The sequence below is a fragment of the Cyanistes caeruleus genome, chromosome 2 (genome assembly GCF_971803275.1).
Source record: "Cyanistes caeruleus chromosome 2, bCyaCae1.hap1.1, whole genome shotgun sequence".
NCBI lineage: Eukaryota > Metazoa > Chordata > Aves > Passeriformes > Paridae > Cyanistes > Cyanistes caeruleus.
In genome coordinates this window covers 5,445,984-5,461,760 of record NC_141702.1, presented here as the reverse complement: position 1 = coordinate 5,461,760, position 15,777 = coordinate 5,445,984, and the positions used below count along the sequence as shown (strand labels likewise).

The window sequence follows — 15,777 nt, the reverse complement described above, 5'->3', positions numbered from 1 at the left end:
TCTGGTGTTAAGGAAGCAATACATTTTTGAGTACCATTCTGTATTGTTCTCTGGTTACAGCAGACAAAATAAATCCGAGTAATTTTGCATCATCTAGTCATATGCCAAGGAGAAAACATCTATGAATATTTAGTATCATGTATTTTAGTTTTAATTAATTAATTTTAATGTTTTCCTTTCAGACATTCATGAATACACTTACATAATGTAATCATAAAAGTTGATAGATTTGTACTTGTCATGGAAAATGGCTGAGCTAAACTGTTCTCTTCATGTATTCTAGCTGCAACCTTAAATTGGGGTAGGTGTTTATAGGGTGGCACCCTACAGCTATTGAAATTAATTGAAACTTTGCAGGAGACACTACAGAATCAGGAATTCACCTCTAAGTTGTAAGATCCAATCTTAACAAGTGGATTGCTGTACTGCACATCAAATTACTTATAAATATTGCAAAAATTTTGTGTCTTTTTAATTTGTGTGTGTATGTTTTGCCATCATTTTGGAAATCTGTCTTTAAAAAAAAACAAAACCAACTTTCAAGAAGCAACCTAACTGGAAAAAAACAAACCATGAATTATAAACCTTTTCCATTCTCTGACTGAATGAACATCACCTGCCAAGCATGGATATGCCTGTAGCATTATATTGCTTCTGAATCTCCTGCACACAATAGTAATTATTCTTGTGCAGGATGACAAAAAAAGGCAGGGACTGTGAGAACTGGCTGTGCAGCTGGGAATGAATACAAGTCTGGTTTATTAAGAGCAAGGGAAAAGGCAGAATTATAATTATTAAAAACAAGAGGATTCAAAGGAATATGTATTTTTCATATGGTTTGAAACTTACTCTGCTTTCAGCCAGTCAAAATTTTCCTGAATCTTATGATCCTCTTGTTAGAGTGAAGTTTCAGGAGTGCATTTCAGAGTCTTTGTCAACAGACTTGATTAACAGAGTTAACCTTACAGGACAACAAATTTTGTCACAAATGTTTCATATTAGTATGTACCTTGGCTTCACTTCTCTTCCTTTTCAACATAAAGAGTATAAGAACAATTCTCCTGAAGACTTCCTTTCATTTCTCATTTAACATTAGCAAAACTCTCAAACGTCTTTTTAGAGCCATGTATCAATGGTGGCTATTAACAGGGCAGAGTTTTGCTATGCAAGTTTTTTTAAAATTAGGTTTATTCCTTTATTTGCATTTACCAGATAAAGCCAGTGAGTGAGAGAGGGCTGGTCCCAAACTTCCCTCCTGCTCAGTTTACAAACTTTACTGAATGTATTTCTTAACAAGTTGTGGCTCTAAAGTGAGTAATTCTGGTTGTAGCTGGGTGAAGAGATAGAATATGCCTGGCAACTGAGTTTCACTTTAACTCAGTATGTCTAGGATTGATTGCCAGGTTAACTTTGGCCTGAAGCAACCACCTTCACCTCCTGCCATTCCATTTGGATCAGTAGGAGCAGGACTGGATCTCCCAGCTCTCTCCCACACCCAGGATGGTGAGAAATTGCATGAGATGTGTTGTGCCTGTATTTTGCCCCATAAACAGCCTTGGGGCAAAAGCCACTCTGAATTTCTGGCCACAAATCCAGAGTGTGTCAGCTAAAAGAAATATTTAAAAAATAGAGTGTGATGGCTGATTTTGACTGCCACTGAGAAAAAAATTAAAGCTCAAGTTGCAAAAGAGGTTGCTTTGCTGTTTGTGTCTCCTATGCCTTGCAGTGATCCCTGTTTCAGTGGCTGCAGGATTTACTGGTGAGATGCTAAAGCTGTTTATATGAACCTCATTCATGAATGGATACAGAGTTAGGGTAAGTTTTCAGAGGAATGCTATTCAGAAGATATAAAGGTAGCCTCATATTAACATGGTATGTAAAGTTTTTGATGTATAGCCAGATGGAAACCAAAGGAAAGTGCTACAATGTCCTCAACCAGAAAAGTGAGGGAAGTCAGTAGTCTTGATATATTAATATATCAATATATCCCACATAACTTTTTTCATTTGGTAGCATAGTTTATCCAAAATTATTTTATGTTTTTTGGAAAGCACTGATAGAAGATAGCCATAAATTTAACACATAGTTTTTCAAAATTCATGGTGATGCTTATTACAGAAGAAAAATATATTTTCCTATAGAAATCAAAGGTATTCCATGAAATGGAAATGTTTCGTTTCCAGGTTCCTGCCCCGCATTTCAGACTAGCAGTAATAAATTTAGACAAGGAATTTGGATATGATATGGAACTGGTTCAAATAAATACAGTATGTGTAGATTTTGCATATGTTCAAGGGCAAAGTATTACAGGGACAGTGAGTCCCTATCAGGAGGTCAATTTTATTTATTCCTTAAGCAATGAGATCATGGCTGCTGGGAATTAATCTATTCATTTTGTTATTGTCTGTGCAATTTCATTTGTTTTTTCTTCATAATTCCCTTGAAATTTTTACATAATCTTAAATCGTTCTGCCGGCTCCCTTCCTCCTACTTATCTGCATGTACTTTGCTAGATTACATGTTTCATAATTCCAGGGAGATGAATGGAGTTAACTTTCAGCTGGGCACAAAGCTGCCGTTGTTTACTTTTGAATTGCTTGGAGATCAGAGTGGGAGCTGAATTTACTGAGTCATTCTTCACTCTTGGCCCTGAAATGGAAGTTGTTGCCCTGTCGATGCTGGTGGTACTCACCCTCACTCATCACTCACTCCTCATTTCACTTTGTGAGGATGCCTGAGCTGTGCAGAGTAGACCTAATCCAACATCTCTTGGGTTCCATTGCTGATGGCCACAGATGATGAGCTTCAGACAAATTCACAGATGACATTCATTTGACATTTTAAACACTGAGTTCAGGATGGAGTTGCTCACTCAAAGTGTCTAATGTCTTTTTACAATAAAAGGACTTTAGATGACTAATTATGTCTTCAGTTCTTCAGGTGAATTCCATATTTTGTCTCTGGACAGACATTCTACTATGAAGATTATAACTTGTAAAGTATATTTCAATTAATATTTAATAAATCACCGTTTTTTCTTGTCATTTACAGTTGTAGATCCTTTAAACCTCTGTAACAACAGAGATTTTTAAGGTTTTAAGGTCTTAAACTCTGTTTATTGCAGGGAATGATGCTAATAATACTGTGGAGAAAAAAGAAAAACTATTTTCTACTGTGAAAATACATTAAAATTGAGATCATCTTGGCCTACCAGAAAAAGACCTCATATTTTCTTCTAATATTGGGAACGTTATTCTAAGCACATGAGCACTCAAAGCTTTCATTAAATCAAAGGCCCTAAGTTTGCTATGCAGATTTGTTCAGCTTAATGGCTGCTGCAGAATGTATGGTATGTTCTGTAAGAGGTGGATAAAAAACCCTGGATGTGTGTACTTTATAGCCAAATCAAGTATTACGTTACAAAACCTATTGATCTTTCCCTGACTGACATTCCTTATTTTTTGTATAAAACTCTGCTTAGACTTTGAAAATGCTTCCTCTTAAGCCCCCATCTTTTTTTTTTCCTTTTCTTACCAGTTCAAGGGATTCTCAGAACAATAAATACCTTTGTCCTCTATGTTACAGAAGTCTTCAGATAGTGATAATTCTCAGATAATGTCAAAATTCAGAAGACTAAAAATGTATTTTCAGCAAATTTTGTAAATACTTCAATATTGAGCTACCTTGTGCTTGATTTCTCAGGGTTGTTTTTTTAATCTAGGTCATTTTTCACAGAATCACAGAATGGCTTGGGTTGGAAGAGGCTTTAAAATATCATCTCATTCCAACCCCCTGCCATGGGCAGGGACCTCTTCTAGTATCCCAGGTTGCTCAGCCTGGCCTTGGACACTTCCAGGGATGGGGAAGCCACAGCTTCTCTGGGCATCCTGTGCCAGGGCCTCCCCAACTTCACATGGAGAAATTCCTTCCCAATATCCCATCTAACCCCTCCCTTTCCCCCTTGTCCTGTCCCTCCATCCCTTGTCCCAAGTCCCTCTTCAGCTCTCCTGGAGCCCCTTTAGGCACTGGAGGGGGCTCTGAGCTCTCCCTGGACCCTTCTCTTCTCCAGGCTGAACAGCCCCAGCTCTCCCAGGCTGGCTCCATAGGAAATGTGCTCCAGTCCTTGGAGCATCTCCATTGCCTTACAACCATCCTATAGTTTGGGCCTTGACCACTCTGCAGTTTTTGTCCTCCCACCCCAGAGCTTTCAGGCACAGTGCACAGTGGCCTCTTATTCTCTAGTCTAAATGAAAAATAAACTACTTAGCATTCTATTCCAGCAATATCAGTCCTTACAGGGCAGCTTTGCTTTTCTCTGGGGTAGCCACCTGGCTCCTTTGAAACCATGATAAACCCACAATGAGACTTCTTGAGCAGAGGGAATCAGGGAATCATGCCATAAGAGGAATACATGAGGGTTTGGGAAGCCAGCGCCTTCATCCCAACATTGTTGCCAAGCACGGGGGTGTCCAGCCGAGCCACATACATTTTTCAAATGTTCCAGCTTAGCAGCTCCTCGGCACATTTCCTCCAAACACGGAGCAGTCAGTGAGCAAGTTAAAGTTTGGCCTCCTGCCTTCTTCCCCCCACACAAAGAGCTTTGTATGTCAAGTGTGAAACCTTCAAAACGGAATAAAAATAAGATTATTTTTCATCCTGGATGGTAGGTGACAACGTGCAACTCTTTACCTTTTTCTTTCCTTTCCCTTTTTAGTTCTTTATGCTGAAAGAAAGATATAATGCACCACATTTTTGGAAGACTAAGCAGACATTTACTGTGCCAGGTCCTATCTACTGCATCCTTCAGCATGTTCCAAGGAAAGCATGCAAAGTATTTTAACTCTGCTGTACAGCACATAACTCAGCTTCTTAACTGCTTAGAGTGATTAGTACTACTAGAGAGGGAGTAAAAACTATTTCTTTTTAACTTTTTTGCTAAATCAATTGAGCAGTGTCATTGCTGCCATTTGTTGTATCTGCTTTCAAGCTGAGGTTGCTTCAAGGTGGAGTTTCATTAGAGGTTTCACTGTTTCTTCATCTTAGAAAGATTCCCAGAAAACTGGAATTTTTTTCTGATAAAAGAGGACTTCAGTCCTGTTGGAGTGACTTGCTTCTTCCAACAACAAAATTTATAAAATTTCACTTGTATAAATTTAAAGTTGTTTCTTCATTTAAACGTCCTGTATAATTTCTTGTTTAAAAAAAAATAAACGAGAGAAAACACAAACGAACAAACAAACAATCCCAAAACTGTGAAAAAGGACAAGTAAGTAGCCTTTAGACTTACAGACAAAATTATTTTAACAAATTTTCTGTGACATTCCCAACACTAGATCCCATTTTCTTTAAACTCTTTTGGCCTGGAGTCATGCTATATTCACAGTAATGTCCTCATTCTTTCTTCTCCCCTTTTATCCCATGTCACTGATTTGTTTTGAGTTTATAAAATATACCTTAGGAGTGCAAAGAGAAGGGAACATTACATTTTTTCAAAGAAGGGATGATATAGGAGAAAAAATAAAATACTGCTTGTGATCTTGAAAAATGAAGAAGAAAGAGATGTTGTCTTTGGGATGGTATTTCCTTAAAGATGCCCCAGCTGTGCCACTCACCTGTTAATTTCTGCTACATTTGATGGTTAATTGTAGACTATTCTAAAACTGGCAGGACTGAAAGAATGTCTGTCTTTATCCTTCAAACTGTGAGGTTCCATGCCATCATGTGAGGGATCTTTTGTTAAAGTGAATTAGAATAAAAAGTAAAGTTCAATTATTTATGGCAAACACTATTTTATTTGGTGGCAGTTTAGAGCATCACCCTGGAATCCATCTTTAAGAAATAATTATTTTAAAGAGCGAATTGAAGGAAGAAAACAATTTTATTTCACATATATGTAATTAATTTTGCTAAATGAAAATATTTGTACAGAGAGAAAGCAATTGAAAGTATTTATTTAGTATATAAGAACAACATTAAATCCAGTGTTTAGACAAGTGCTGTAGACAATTTGTAGAGAGGAATTAAGTCCCTATTGGAAAAATCCCTCAGCAGCACCATTCTTTTAATAAACCTTTGAGTTTTTCACTTTTAAAGAAACTTGTAATACTTATAATGAAACCTGTAGTCTTTGACAATCTGCATTTTCAGAGCTTTGTGGTCTATTTGCTGAGAGTAACCATTGCTAAATCACTTAATTTAACGTAACTGCTTTTGGGATTAATCTGGTTTTGCAGTTTCCATATTACATTATAGGATGCCTGTTAAAGTTAAAAGTATCCTTGTCAAATTTCTACATGTTGGGGTTTTTTTATCATCTCATGTTGGACTTCGGAGAAGAATTCCTCACATTACCATGTCATATGATTTTGGTTTTCCATGCCTTCCTTGTTGTTTCAAGGGCTTTTAAATCCCTAGGAGGGCTGGATGTGAAGGGTAATAGCCAATGGCTAAACATATAGGTGGCAACAGGAAAAAAAAAAAGGATTACAGAATTTAAACCACATTGCAAAAAATCACAGCTTTTCAAATTGCTTGAGGAAGATATCTCTTAATTATGTGAAAAATTAAACCCCAAATTAGAGGCTTTTATAAAGCATAAAGTAGGACTGCTGTTCTAGGATGTATTTTGTGAGAAGTGTCCTGTGCCATGCAGAAGTTCAGATTAGATTATCTCTGGATGCCTTCTGCTTTAAAAAGTATAGCTGAATTAACTTGGGGCAGAGTTGAATTCTGTAATGGGTCAAAGTTACAGCATAGATTGTGAAAATTATTTTTAAAGGAATACAAACTCAGTCTAGACTTAACATCTTGTTGGAATGGATTAACTGAAATTTTTTATTAATATGAAATGGCAGCTCCTCAAAATATAGTCAGGTTGCCAGAGCCATGCACAGGAGAACTGGAAAATGACTGAATAGAACAGTTTTAGTCACCATGGTGACTAAAGGTCCAAGTACAGTCGAAATGATTGACTGGGTAGAGAAGAAAAGAAAGGACTATCCAGGGGTATTCCTGGTCAGCTTGTGGTTTAGTTTACAGCAAAATTGAACATGTAGACTGTGAAGCAAATCTCGTAAGGGAAGGGTTGGATGGTTTCAGGAGAGTGACCTCAAAGAGAATAGAGGAAGAAACTGTGAATTTGAGGTGCTAATTTTATTTGATTTCTTTTCCCACAAATTTGAGAGCTCATAAAGCCAAATGCAGGTTGTGTAGCGTGGAGAGATACATAGTATATATAGATATATACATACTTAGCAATAGTCCTATTGTCTTCTATTAAATCAGATTGAAGAACTCTGCAATTTTTACTTCATCAAATGTAAAATTGTTCAGGGTGTCCGAGCAAAATTTTTGTCTATGTGTATGGTTTTTCCCTTGTTTTTTGTCCTTGTGTCAGTACATCTGTACTTTTCCTTCTATGTGGATGGTTTCTTGAGCTTCATGGAGTCACAGCACAAGCACAGTCTTGGTACCATCAGCCTCTCCTGACACCACTTTGTATCTGTAGTGATGGTTCAGGTGTGACGATTTATACATTGAATTAGTTTGGAAAACACTTATATTCCTTTCCTTTTTTAAAAAAATCTGCTTGAGTGAGAGATGGACTAAGCTATCTGCTTCTGACAGGGACAGTCGTTCTTTTTAATCTAACTACTGCTTCCTGCCTCTGACATGTGGTTTAATCTCCTGTGGAGACCAGATCTTTACCTTGTGAAAATCATCCCTGCTCTGTTGAAGTAAACAACTTCTGTGTGAAGCACCTGCTCAGACCTAACCATGGACTTTCGTGCTGCTTCAACCATGATTCAATTACAGCATCCTGTATATGTGGAGGGGAGGGTGTGCATAGCGTTTGTGGTTTTGTAAATTGACTCTTCTGAGATTCATTCTTTTGGTTGGCCCTGGACTCCATGTGAAATACATTCTTAAATGCAGTAGTGAACATTTGGAGATATTTTTTTCTCTCACAAGCTCTAATTCAATCTAATATCCTTTCTTTTCCTGAAGTGTTCACAAGTTTAAAATTTCAAGCATAAATTAAGAGTGAAAAAAAAAAAAATAAACAGACACATGTACCATTTATTACTGTGTATTGAGTGTGGGAAGGGACACTTCAATGTCCTGGTACATCAGTGTGATGGATATTAATTTCACAATTTAGATGTACACAGGTTCAGTTCTGCTCGGTGCAGAACATGTTGGCCTCATTTCAGGAGAACACTTTACTTTTCTGGTCATCTGTAAACACATGGGAAGAATACTCATGTGCTTCAGTTTAAACACACACCTTGGTCAGGGCAGCAGTGCTCAGCACCTCTCTCCTCTCAGCCCTCACCACTGGGCTGGGTGAGCAGCGTGCAGGCAGGTTTTGCAAATAGGAATTGACACGCTCCTCTGGGAAATTTAACTCACAAGACTAATAACCCATCTGTGGTTTATATTTCTGCATCTTGACTTGTTCAATGCATGTTTAATTTGGGAGGGTTGCTTCAAGGTTGTGGCGAGGGCGCTTTGGTGCTATAATTTCTGTTGTGGAATGCAGTTTTGTTGGAATAAGGTACATCGTGTACTTTTACTCTTTTGTCAGAGAGCAGAAAGACAAACACGAACCATGGACTCAGTCCAGTATGCAGAATTCTGTGAAAGTCGGCAATTGAGTTTTTGTAAGTATTATAATGGCTGCAGTATATTAAGATGTTTGATTATTATTTCATTTAATAGCACACCAGAACCTCATTTTTTCTGAAAGCACTTTTATTTCATCCACAATAATAAAACTTTAAATTCTTTGTCTGTGTAACTCCTGGGAACAGTTAATTTAGCAGTTTCAGGCCGTCAGGCAGAGTATTTTATTTGAATATTTACCAAGCTTTCTCTGTGCTCAAATACTGAGCTGGTGGGGATGACTGCAAAGATAGAACTGGTGAGGAGTTAGTGGATTAAAACCACACTTGCCCAAAGTCTGTCGTGGTGGTGCTAAAGTCGGCACATTAGCTAAGGTTCATGGCTGCAGGTTTTTTGGAATGCCTCTAAAATTAGAGAAGAGCAGCAAGTTTTGCTTTTATTTCCCAATCTGCAGAGACACAAAGAATTTACTAAAGAGTCTTTTCTATTTTAAGCTGTAAGCTCCTGCTGTGGAATTTATTCACCATTAGCCAAGTTCATCAGTATATGCCATTCCAACACTAATAACATGATGACAGAATTAGGGCTTTTCTAGCACTGAAAACCAACTTACTAGAAGTACTTGTGGGCCACAACTATAATGAGCTGTAAATTAATGGGCTTGATCATGTAGCAAAACATCATTACAGAAGTGGTTAGGTGATGACGAAGGTTTTAGGTCAAATGTCAGAGAAAGGGAGGTGAAGGAGGCAGTAAAAGTCATGACAAAACAGCACATGATCCTACAACACAGGCTAGAACACAGTGGTGTCTTTAAAGAAGCGACCTTATCTCATTCTTCCTTCCAAATTCAAAGAAAGTGTGACTCATTTATGGGAAATAAATGACACATTTGAGATACTGTTCTCCATCAGCAAATGTCAGCAAACGTAGGAAAACATGTTTTGTAAGCATTTCTTTTTCTAATTCAATATGTTTTTTATGTTTAGTTATAATTTGGTATCACACATCTGTGAGCCATTAGATAAATGATACTTCAGATTAGGGTGACTTCAGGAAATGAGAGGTTTGTGATAAAGTCATTTTTCAAACCCCAAAATTGCCATCTGGAGACAGATCAAATAAAAATCTTAAATTTGCAAAATAAAATAGAATGTTGCTGACCAAGAGATTGTGATCTATAAAAATATCTCAGTGCTATTTTCACGGTGTTTTTAAGTGACCATGTCTATATGGTTATTTTTCACTGACATTTAATATCATTAAAGAATAAGAGAATTACAGTGGTTAGAAAATAGTACCAAGAGAGACTTGGGCACAAATTCAATTGCACAAAATGAGCTGAATTAGAGAGGACGTTCTAAAGGCTATGCAGAACATTTGTCTAAAGGAGTCTTTTACTTATTTATTTCAGTAAAAATTGATTGTGTTACTATGTTTAACGAAGTGTATTACTGTAATACAAGCCCATAAAAACTGTGTGACAAGAGAATAAACCTGGAAGGGACTTCTAGAAACCTGTTCTAAAAATATATATTAATAATCACATCTCCAGGTATCTCTGCACTTTTAAAGACAAGCAAAAGAAAAGGTCCCTCAAAGAATCAAGTACTACAGAATTGCAAACTTAAATTCTAGGGAACATTCTGTGATCGTTTATCTCCTCCCTTCCCCTCCCCATCCCCTCCTTCCTCCTCTTCCCTACCCTTCCTTTTCCTTCCCTTCCTTTTCCTTCCCTTCCTTTCTCATTTTATTGTTTGTTTTCCTTTCTTTGGTGATGCAATGTAGGCTTCCATTACCTCCTGAATGAAAGTAACCATTATCTTGACCTTTTTTCTGTTTAACACCTGACTTTTGTGTAGCTTTTTAGTCCTGATTAAAAACTCTTTTTTGAAAGAGTTGTTTCCACTTCCTTCAGATGATTTTTCCACCTTGTATTTTCTTCATTTTGGTTGTCCTGTCTCACAAACAGCCCTCATGAAGATCTGTCTCAATAGCTCCTTTCTGTCCACAGATTTCTATGATCATCTTGTCCACCACTGACCTAAGTAAGATCATCCTCTTTTTCCCTCCTTTTACTCTCTAAGCAAATATTACATTCTATTGTCCCATATTTTCCTCTGCGCTTTTTCTGACTTGATATCACCCATTACCAGTGTGAAGTTCTTGTATGAATGTTGACTGTACATCTATTCTTACTTCTTTATATCCAAAGCACACTTAAAAAACACTCTTGTACAAATAATTTTGGCTCACTTGTCAGCACCTCAGCCCTGTAAAATTAAGACCAGGACTTCCAAGTTCTTCTGCCTTTCATTTGTCTTTGCTATTGTTAATACAATTATATCAATTTTATCTGGACTCATATTTGTATTGATTTATTTTAGTGTTTGTTTTTTTTTTTAATTCATAGAAGATGTAATGCAATAATTTTATTTATTTCACAGTAATATATTCTAAAGCAAGTTTGTCCAGTCCATACTCCTCTGAGGTTGACCCTTCCTTGTTCTGAAATCTCCTGTGTGATCAGTTAGCTTGTGTTTTTTCTCTTTGTTCCATGCACTTATGGGTCTCCAAAATGTATGAAATAACAGTCTTTCCCCACTGGTTCCATTTTGGTCATTCTTTCTTTGGCCAATCAAATCATGCTCACACTAATTGCTTCAATTTTGCAGTATTTCTGTAACCCAAAAAATGGATTATTTTGGCCTATCTGTCATTAACTTCTCTTTTTCCCCTTATGGTTTTAACTGACAGCAAAGAAAGCATCCAAATTCCGTGACTGGCTGGACTGTAGCAGTATGGAAATAAAGCCAAATGCAGTTGCAATGGAGATTTTGGCATATTTAGCATATGAGACTGTGGCCCAGGTAAGGGACTGATTTAATTCTAGTGAAAATGAATTAATTACTCTTGGACGTACTTCAACCTCAGGGTGTGGGTTGTAAGCCCCTTCAGAAATGCAATCACTGCTTCAGCTCTCCAAACTACCTGGCTTCATGGAGTCATGGGATGATTTGGGTTGGAAGGGACCTTAAGGCTCATCCAGTTCCAACCCCCAGCCATGGGCAGCGACACCTTCCACTAAACCAGCTCAAAAATCTGGGCTGTCTTTCAATTTGCTGTGTGACAGATGTGTGCTGTGCTGTGTTCATCCATCTCATACACAAACAGAAATGTTTTATAGAGGCTGCAGAAGAGAGGGGAGTCCAGCACAAACCTTTTTCAAGTCCAAACTGAAACCACACACTTTGCTATGTGACCTCTGGCAGTGTGCTGAGGCTCATTCAATCCCATTGCACAACTGGATTAGAAAGAGGGATTTCCTGGAAAACAAAATGTTACCTTAGTGCCAAGCCGAGCCCTCTTGGGTAGATAGATTGCTCCATATATTTACAGAAGTGGAAAAGAAAGGCTCTTTAGGCTGAAATATCTGGATTACTATTTTCATCTGAGAAACACTGAGAATATTGTGGTTCAACCCACAGCCCTCACTCTCCCATTGTTACAATGGCATTTTTAGTACCATGTCAGTAACCTCACCTGTTTTGCCCCTCCAGCTGGTGGACTTGGCCCTTTTGGTTAAACAGGACATGACTCCCAAAGCTGGTGACCCATTCAGTCATGCCATATCTGCCACCTTCATACACTACCACAACTCTACTGAGGTAAAACTTGCTTTTTCACATATAACTGTATTTTATGTTTTGCTTTTACATGTATTTTCTCCAGAGTTGTCAGTATTGAATGTGGTATTGGTACAGACTTCTGTTATGGAGTTTATAAACTTTGAAGTTATGGATCTAGATGGAAAGACATTAAATTTTAATTCTGAATGTTAAATACTTAGCAGCATCTTTATAATGAAATAAAAATACTTTTTTTTTTGAAAATTCCTTTTCTCTGTGTTCAAGGGTCTGTTGCAAATTTGGAGATAAAAGTTTTTTAAATTGGCAAGTGCACTAAGTACTGTGTTGCATGCATTGATATTATACAGATATTGTAGTAACTTCCAGAATGAGAAAGCCAAATTCTGTACTGCATGTCTTCCAACAGGGAATCTGAGAAGGAAATAATTGGGGTGGGGTTTATTTGTGATTTGATTACATTTTGGCTGTTTGACATCTTGCTTTTACAGCCGCATCTCTTAGGGCAGTCTACGAGTGTGAAGACCAGCCTTGAGTCCCCTGAGAACACACCACCCCCTACACCCACTCCACCAGCATCAGCAGGGCAGCAGCACCTTGGGAAAACCCCCTCAGGAGCCTTGGGGAATGGTGGAATTGGACAGGACTCCACCAAATCCAAACAAAGGAAAAGAAAAAAGGTATTTAGTGTACAATCCTGGAGGAAAAAAAAAAAAAAGAAAAATTAAAAAGAAACCAAAATAACCTCAGGAAATCATCACAGAATCACAGAATGGTTTGGGTTGAAAGAGTCATTAAAAATCATCTCATTCCAATCCCCTGTCATGGGCAGGGTCACCTTCCACTAGACCTGGTTTCTCCAGCCTGGCCTTGGACACTTCCAGGGATGGGGCAGCCACAGATTCTCTGGGCACCCTGTGCCAGGGCCTGACCTCCCTCACACTAAATAATGTGTCTAGTCTTAAATATTGATTTTAACCAATATGATATATTAATGGCCATTGTAATTGTAGGGCCAAAGGGGCCAGGGTTTGGTGCTTTTTTTCTATCAGAATTATGCTAAATTTTCCTAATGTATTTTGTTAAGGTGACAACTGCTGCTTCTAAGATAACCTGCTGCTCTACAGGCACAGAAATTGTGACCACCCCAAATGAACATCCCCTTCTCTGACAGGGGCAGCAAGCACAGCTTTTAAGGGTCAAAATACAAGCAAAACAAAGGGCTGCTTGTGATTTTCCTGATCCCAGCAGCTTGAGGTGACTGCTGCCCTTGCCTTTAACAGCTTTGCCTGTCTTGCTTTGTTTTTATACCAATTGTTTACATTCAAGCTAAGTGTTCGTTAACTTTGCATAAAAAAGGGGTCTCATACTCAGAGTATGAAATATAAGTGTTACAATTCCTGTCTTTTGTTGCAGAGTCTTGGTGTTCTGACAGGGATACATGTACCAAAAAACCACAGGAGAAATCAATGTGATTAAATGAGCTGGATAGGAAAACCTGTGCTGGTCACTTGGGGCTGTTTTGAAGAAATGTGATGGCAGCGCTCATTTTGCTGAAATGCAATGGCATGACTTGGAATTTTATCAAGTGTTTTGTTGTTAAAAAATACTCAGTTTTCAGGGTAAAACTGGTGATTTCTACAGTGATAAGGTAGAAAAAAAGTAAAAATTTTCTTCTTCTGGTGTTATTAGTGCTGTGGAGAGTGCTGAAGGGTTCAACTTTCTCCTGTCCTTTTTGTACACTGTTCATAAAGCTTTTAGTGAATCCTGGAAAGACTTCTGCTTTTTCCTCTTCCTTTTTATGTTATATTTGATTATGTTTCATTCCTGTGGCTGATTTTCATTATAATTCCTAGGAACAGAAATTTAGCTGGAGGTGTAGTTTTTGATACATTGTATTTTACTGATGCTGCGAGTTTAAGTTCTTAGTGTTTAACTGAATGCCTTTGAAAATAGTTATATTCCAAAAAGTACTGAGTTTTAATTAAATATTCTCATGATTTATTCCATTTGCTTAGGTAACTACTGGATATAAATGAGGCAAACAAGTTAACTTGGTAAAAAATACTATTTTTAGGCCATGAAGGCCCAGTCCAGCAGAAAATATTTGAGTTTCATATTCCCTTTATGGATGTCAATCAGCAGAAGAATCTGCCATCATATTATGAATAATTCTGTGTGTACTCACAGTCTCCAGTGGACTCAGTGCTCTTGAAAATAAAACACTGTAAAAAATACCCCGATTTTGAGAGCATTAGGATACGGTGTGAATGTATGAGGGGGCTGTGGATGTGTATACATTAAACTTCAGGGTATAATTAAAGTTTTTGTCACTCTCAGTGCACTCACAATTTTCATTAATTTATTGCCAAGCAGCCATCATTAGATAAGTAATCTGAATTCTGGCAAGCAGCTGTGTCTAGGTGGAGCCTAAACCAACATTTCTGTTGGCTAACAAGGAGAGAAGAGTAACTTTCTTTTTAAATCCCAGGAATATTGTTGTACAATCATTGTGCTGGTAGTGTTGAATTATTATTTTTACCTATTTAGGCTCCATAATAAAAAATTCAATTTTTGCAATTTTAAAGCTTTCCAGTTCAAGATAATTCAATTTTTTTTTTTACATCCTTCTAACACCATTATGTCACATGTTTCAACTTCAGATTTTACACTGATACTACTCAATGGTGATTTTGGTGTCAAATTGCTTTCCACTTCAGGTGCTTGTTCAATATTTTCCCCACCCCTTGACATCATAATAAGAGTCTGAAGTGTTTTTAAAATAGTTTCTGTGGTTATTGCAGTATGACTTATATGACCCTTTCATTTTAGTTTGAACATTTTCTGCTCTTTTCAATTACAACATAGAGCAGCACTAGGTGAAAGATTTAAAAGGACTAACGGTATTCTTTGGATCTCTTAAGCAAAGTTCATGTAAAAGTCCTCTCTAATTTGTTAATAGCTTTTTTCTCTCTGATGTAGTGTGTGGCACCAATGATGTGTGTCCTCATGAAAAAAAAAAATAAAAATTAGTCCATTTTATAAAGGTTTATTTTCATACTTTATGCACTGTAGGTCTGTTGTGTGTTTTTGATTTAGTCACAATTTATGTGTTTTTCTGTTGCAGAGCACTGCAGCCTGTGGGATGGAGGCTCAAAGTGATGCCATCCAGCCCAGCCACATCAGAGAGGCCATTCGACGCTACGGCCACAAGATTGGCCCTCTTTCCCCATTCACAGTACGTAATAACAGAGTTATAAAAAGTTATATTTATAATCTTAAAGAACTCTGATTTTCAAGTGGTCAAATGAAGAAGCTTTGGAATTGTTGAAAGCAATTTGTGGTGACTGTAATTTTCTTTATAAAAGTGGCATAATTCTCTTGGGAAATAAAACTTAGTAATTTCTGTCTCTTTTTGGAAAGACAAAAAAAAAAAGGTTTTTTTTTCCTTTCAAATATTATTTTCTTTCAATTACAAATTATGCTTTTTTGTTAGTGCTTAAAT

General features: G+C 37.3%; 1 protein-coding gene across 16 annotated transcripts in view; it reads left to right on the top strand.

Moving 5' to 3' along the window:
• SUPT3H (SPT3 homolog, SAGA and STAGA complex component) overlaps positions 1-15,777 on the top strand; it is a 253,337-nt gene that overhangs the window by 189,276 nt on the left and 48,284 nt on the right. For 12 of the 16 annotated variants that reach the window (XM_086875608.1, XM_086875609.1, XM_086875610.1 and 9 more), the window contains 5 exons: positions 8,588-8,663; positions 11,383-11,495; positions 12,186-12,293; positions 12,764-12,952; positions 15,400-15,510. In XM_086875608.1, coding sequence (XP_086731734.1) covers positions 8,588-8,663; positions 11,383-11,495; positions 12,186-12,293; positions 12,764-12,952; positions 15,400-15,510 — 597 coding nt within the window. Of the gene's footprint in view, positions 1-8,587; positions 8,664-11,382; positions 11,496-12,185; positions 12,294-12,763; positions 12,953-15,399; positions 15,586-15,777 lie in introns of those variants that run through there. The other 4 variants (XM_023924258.2, XM_023924257.2, XM_023924256.2 and 1 more) reach the window with 1 other exon arrangement.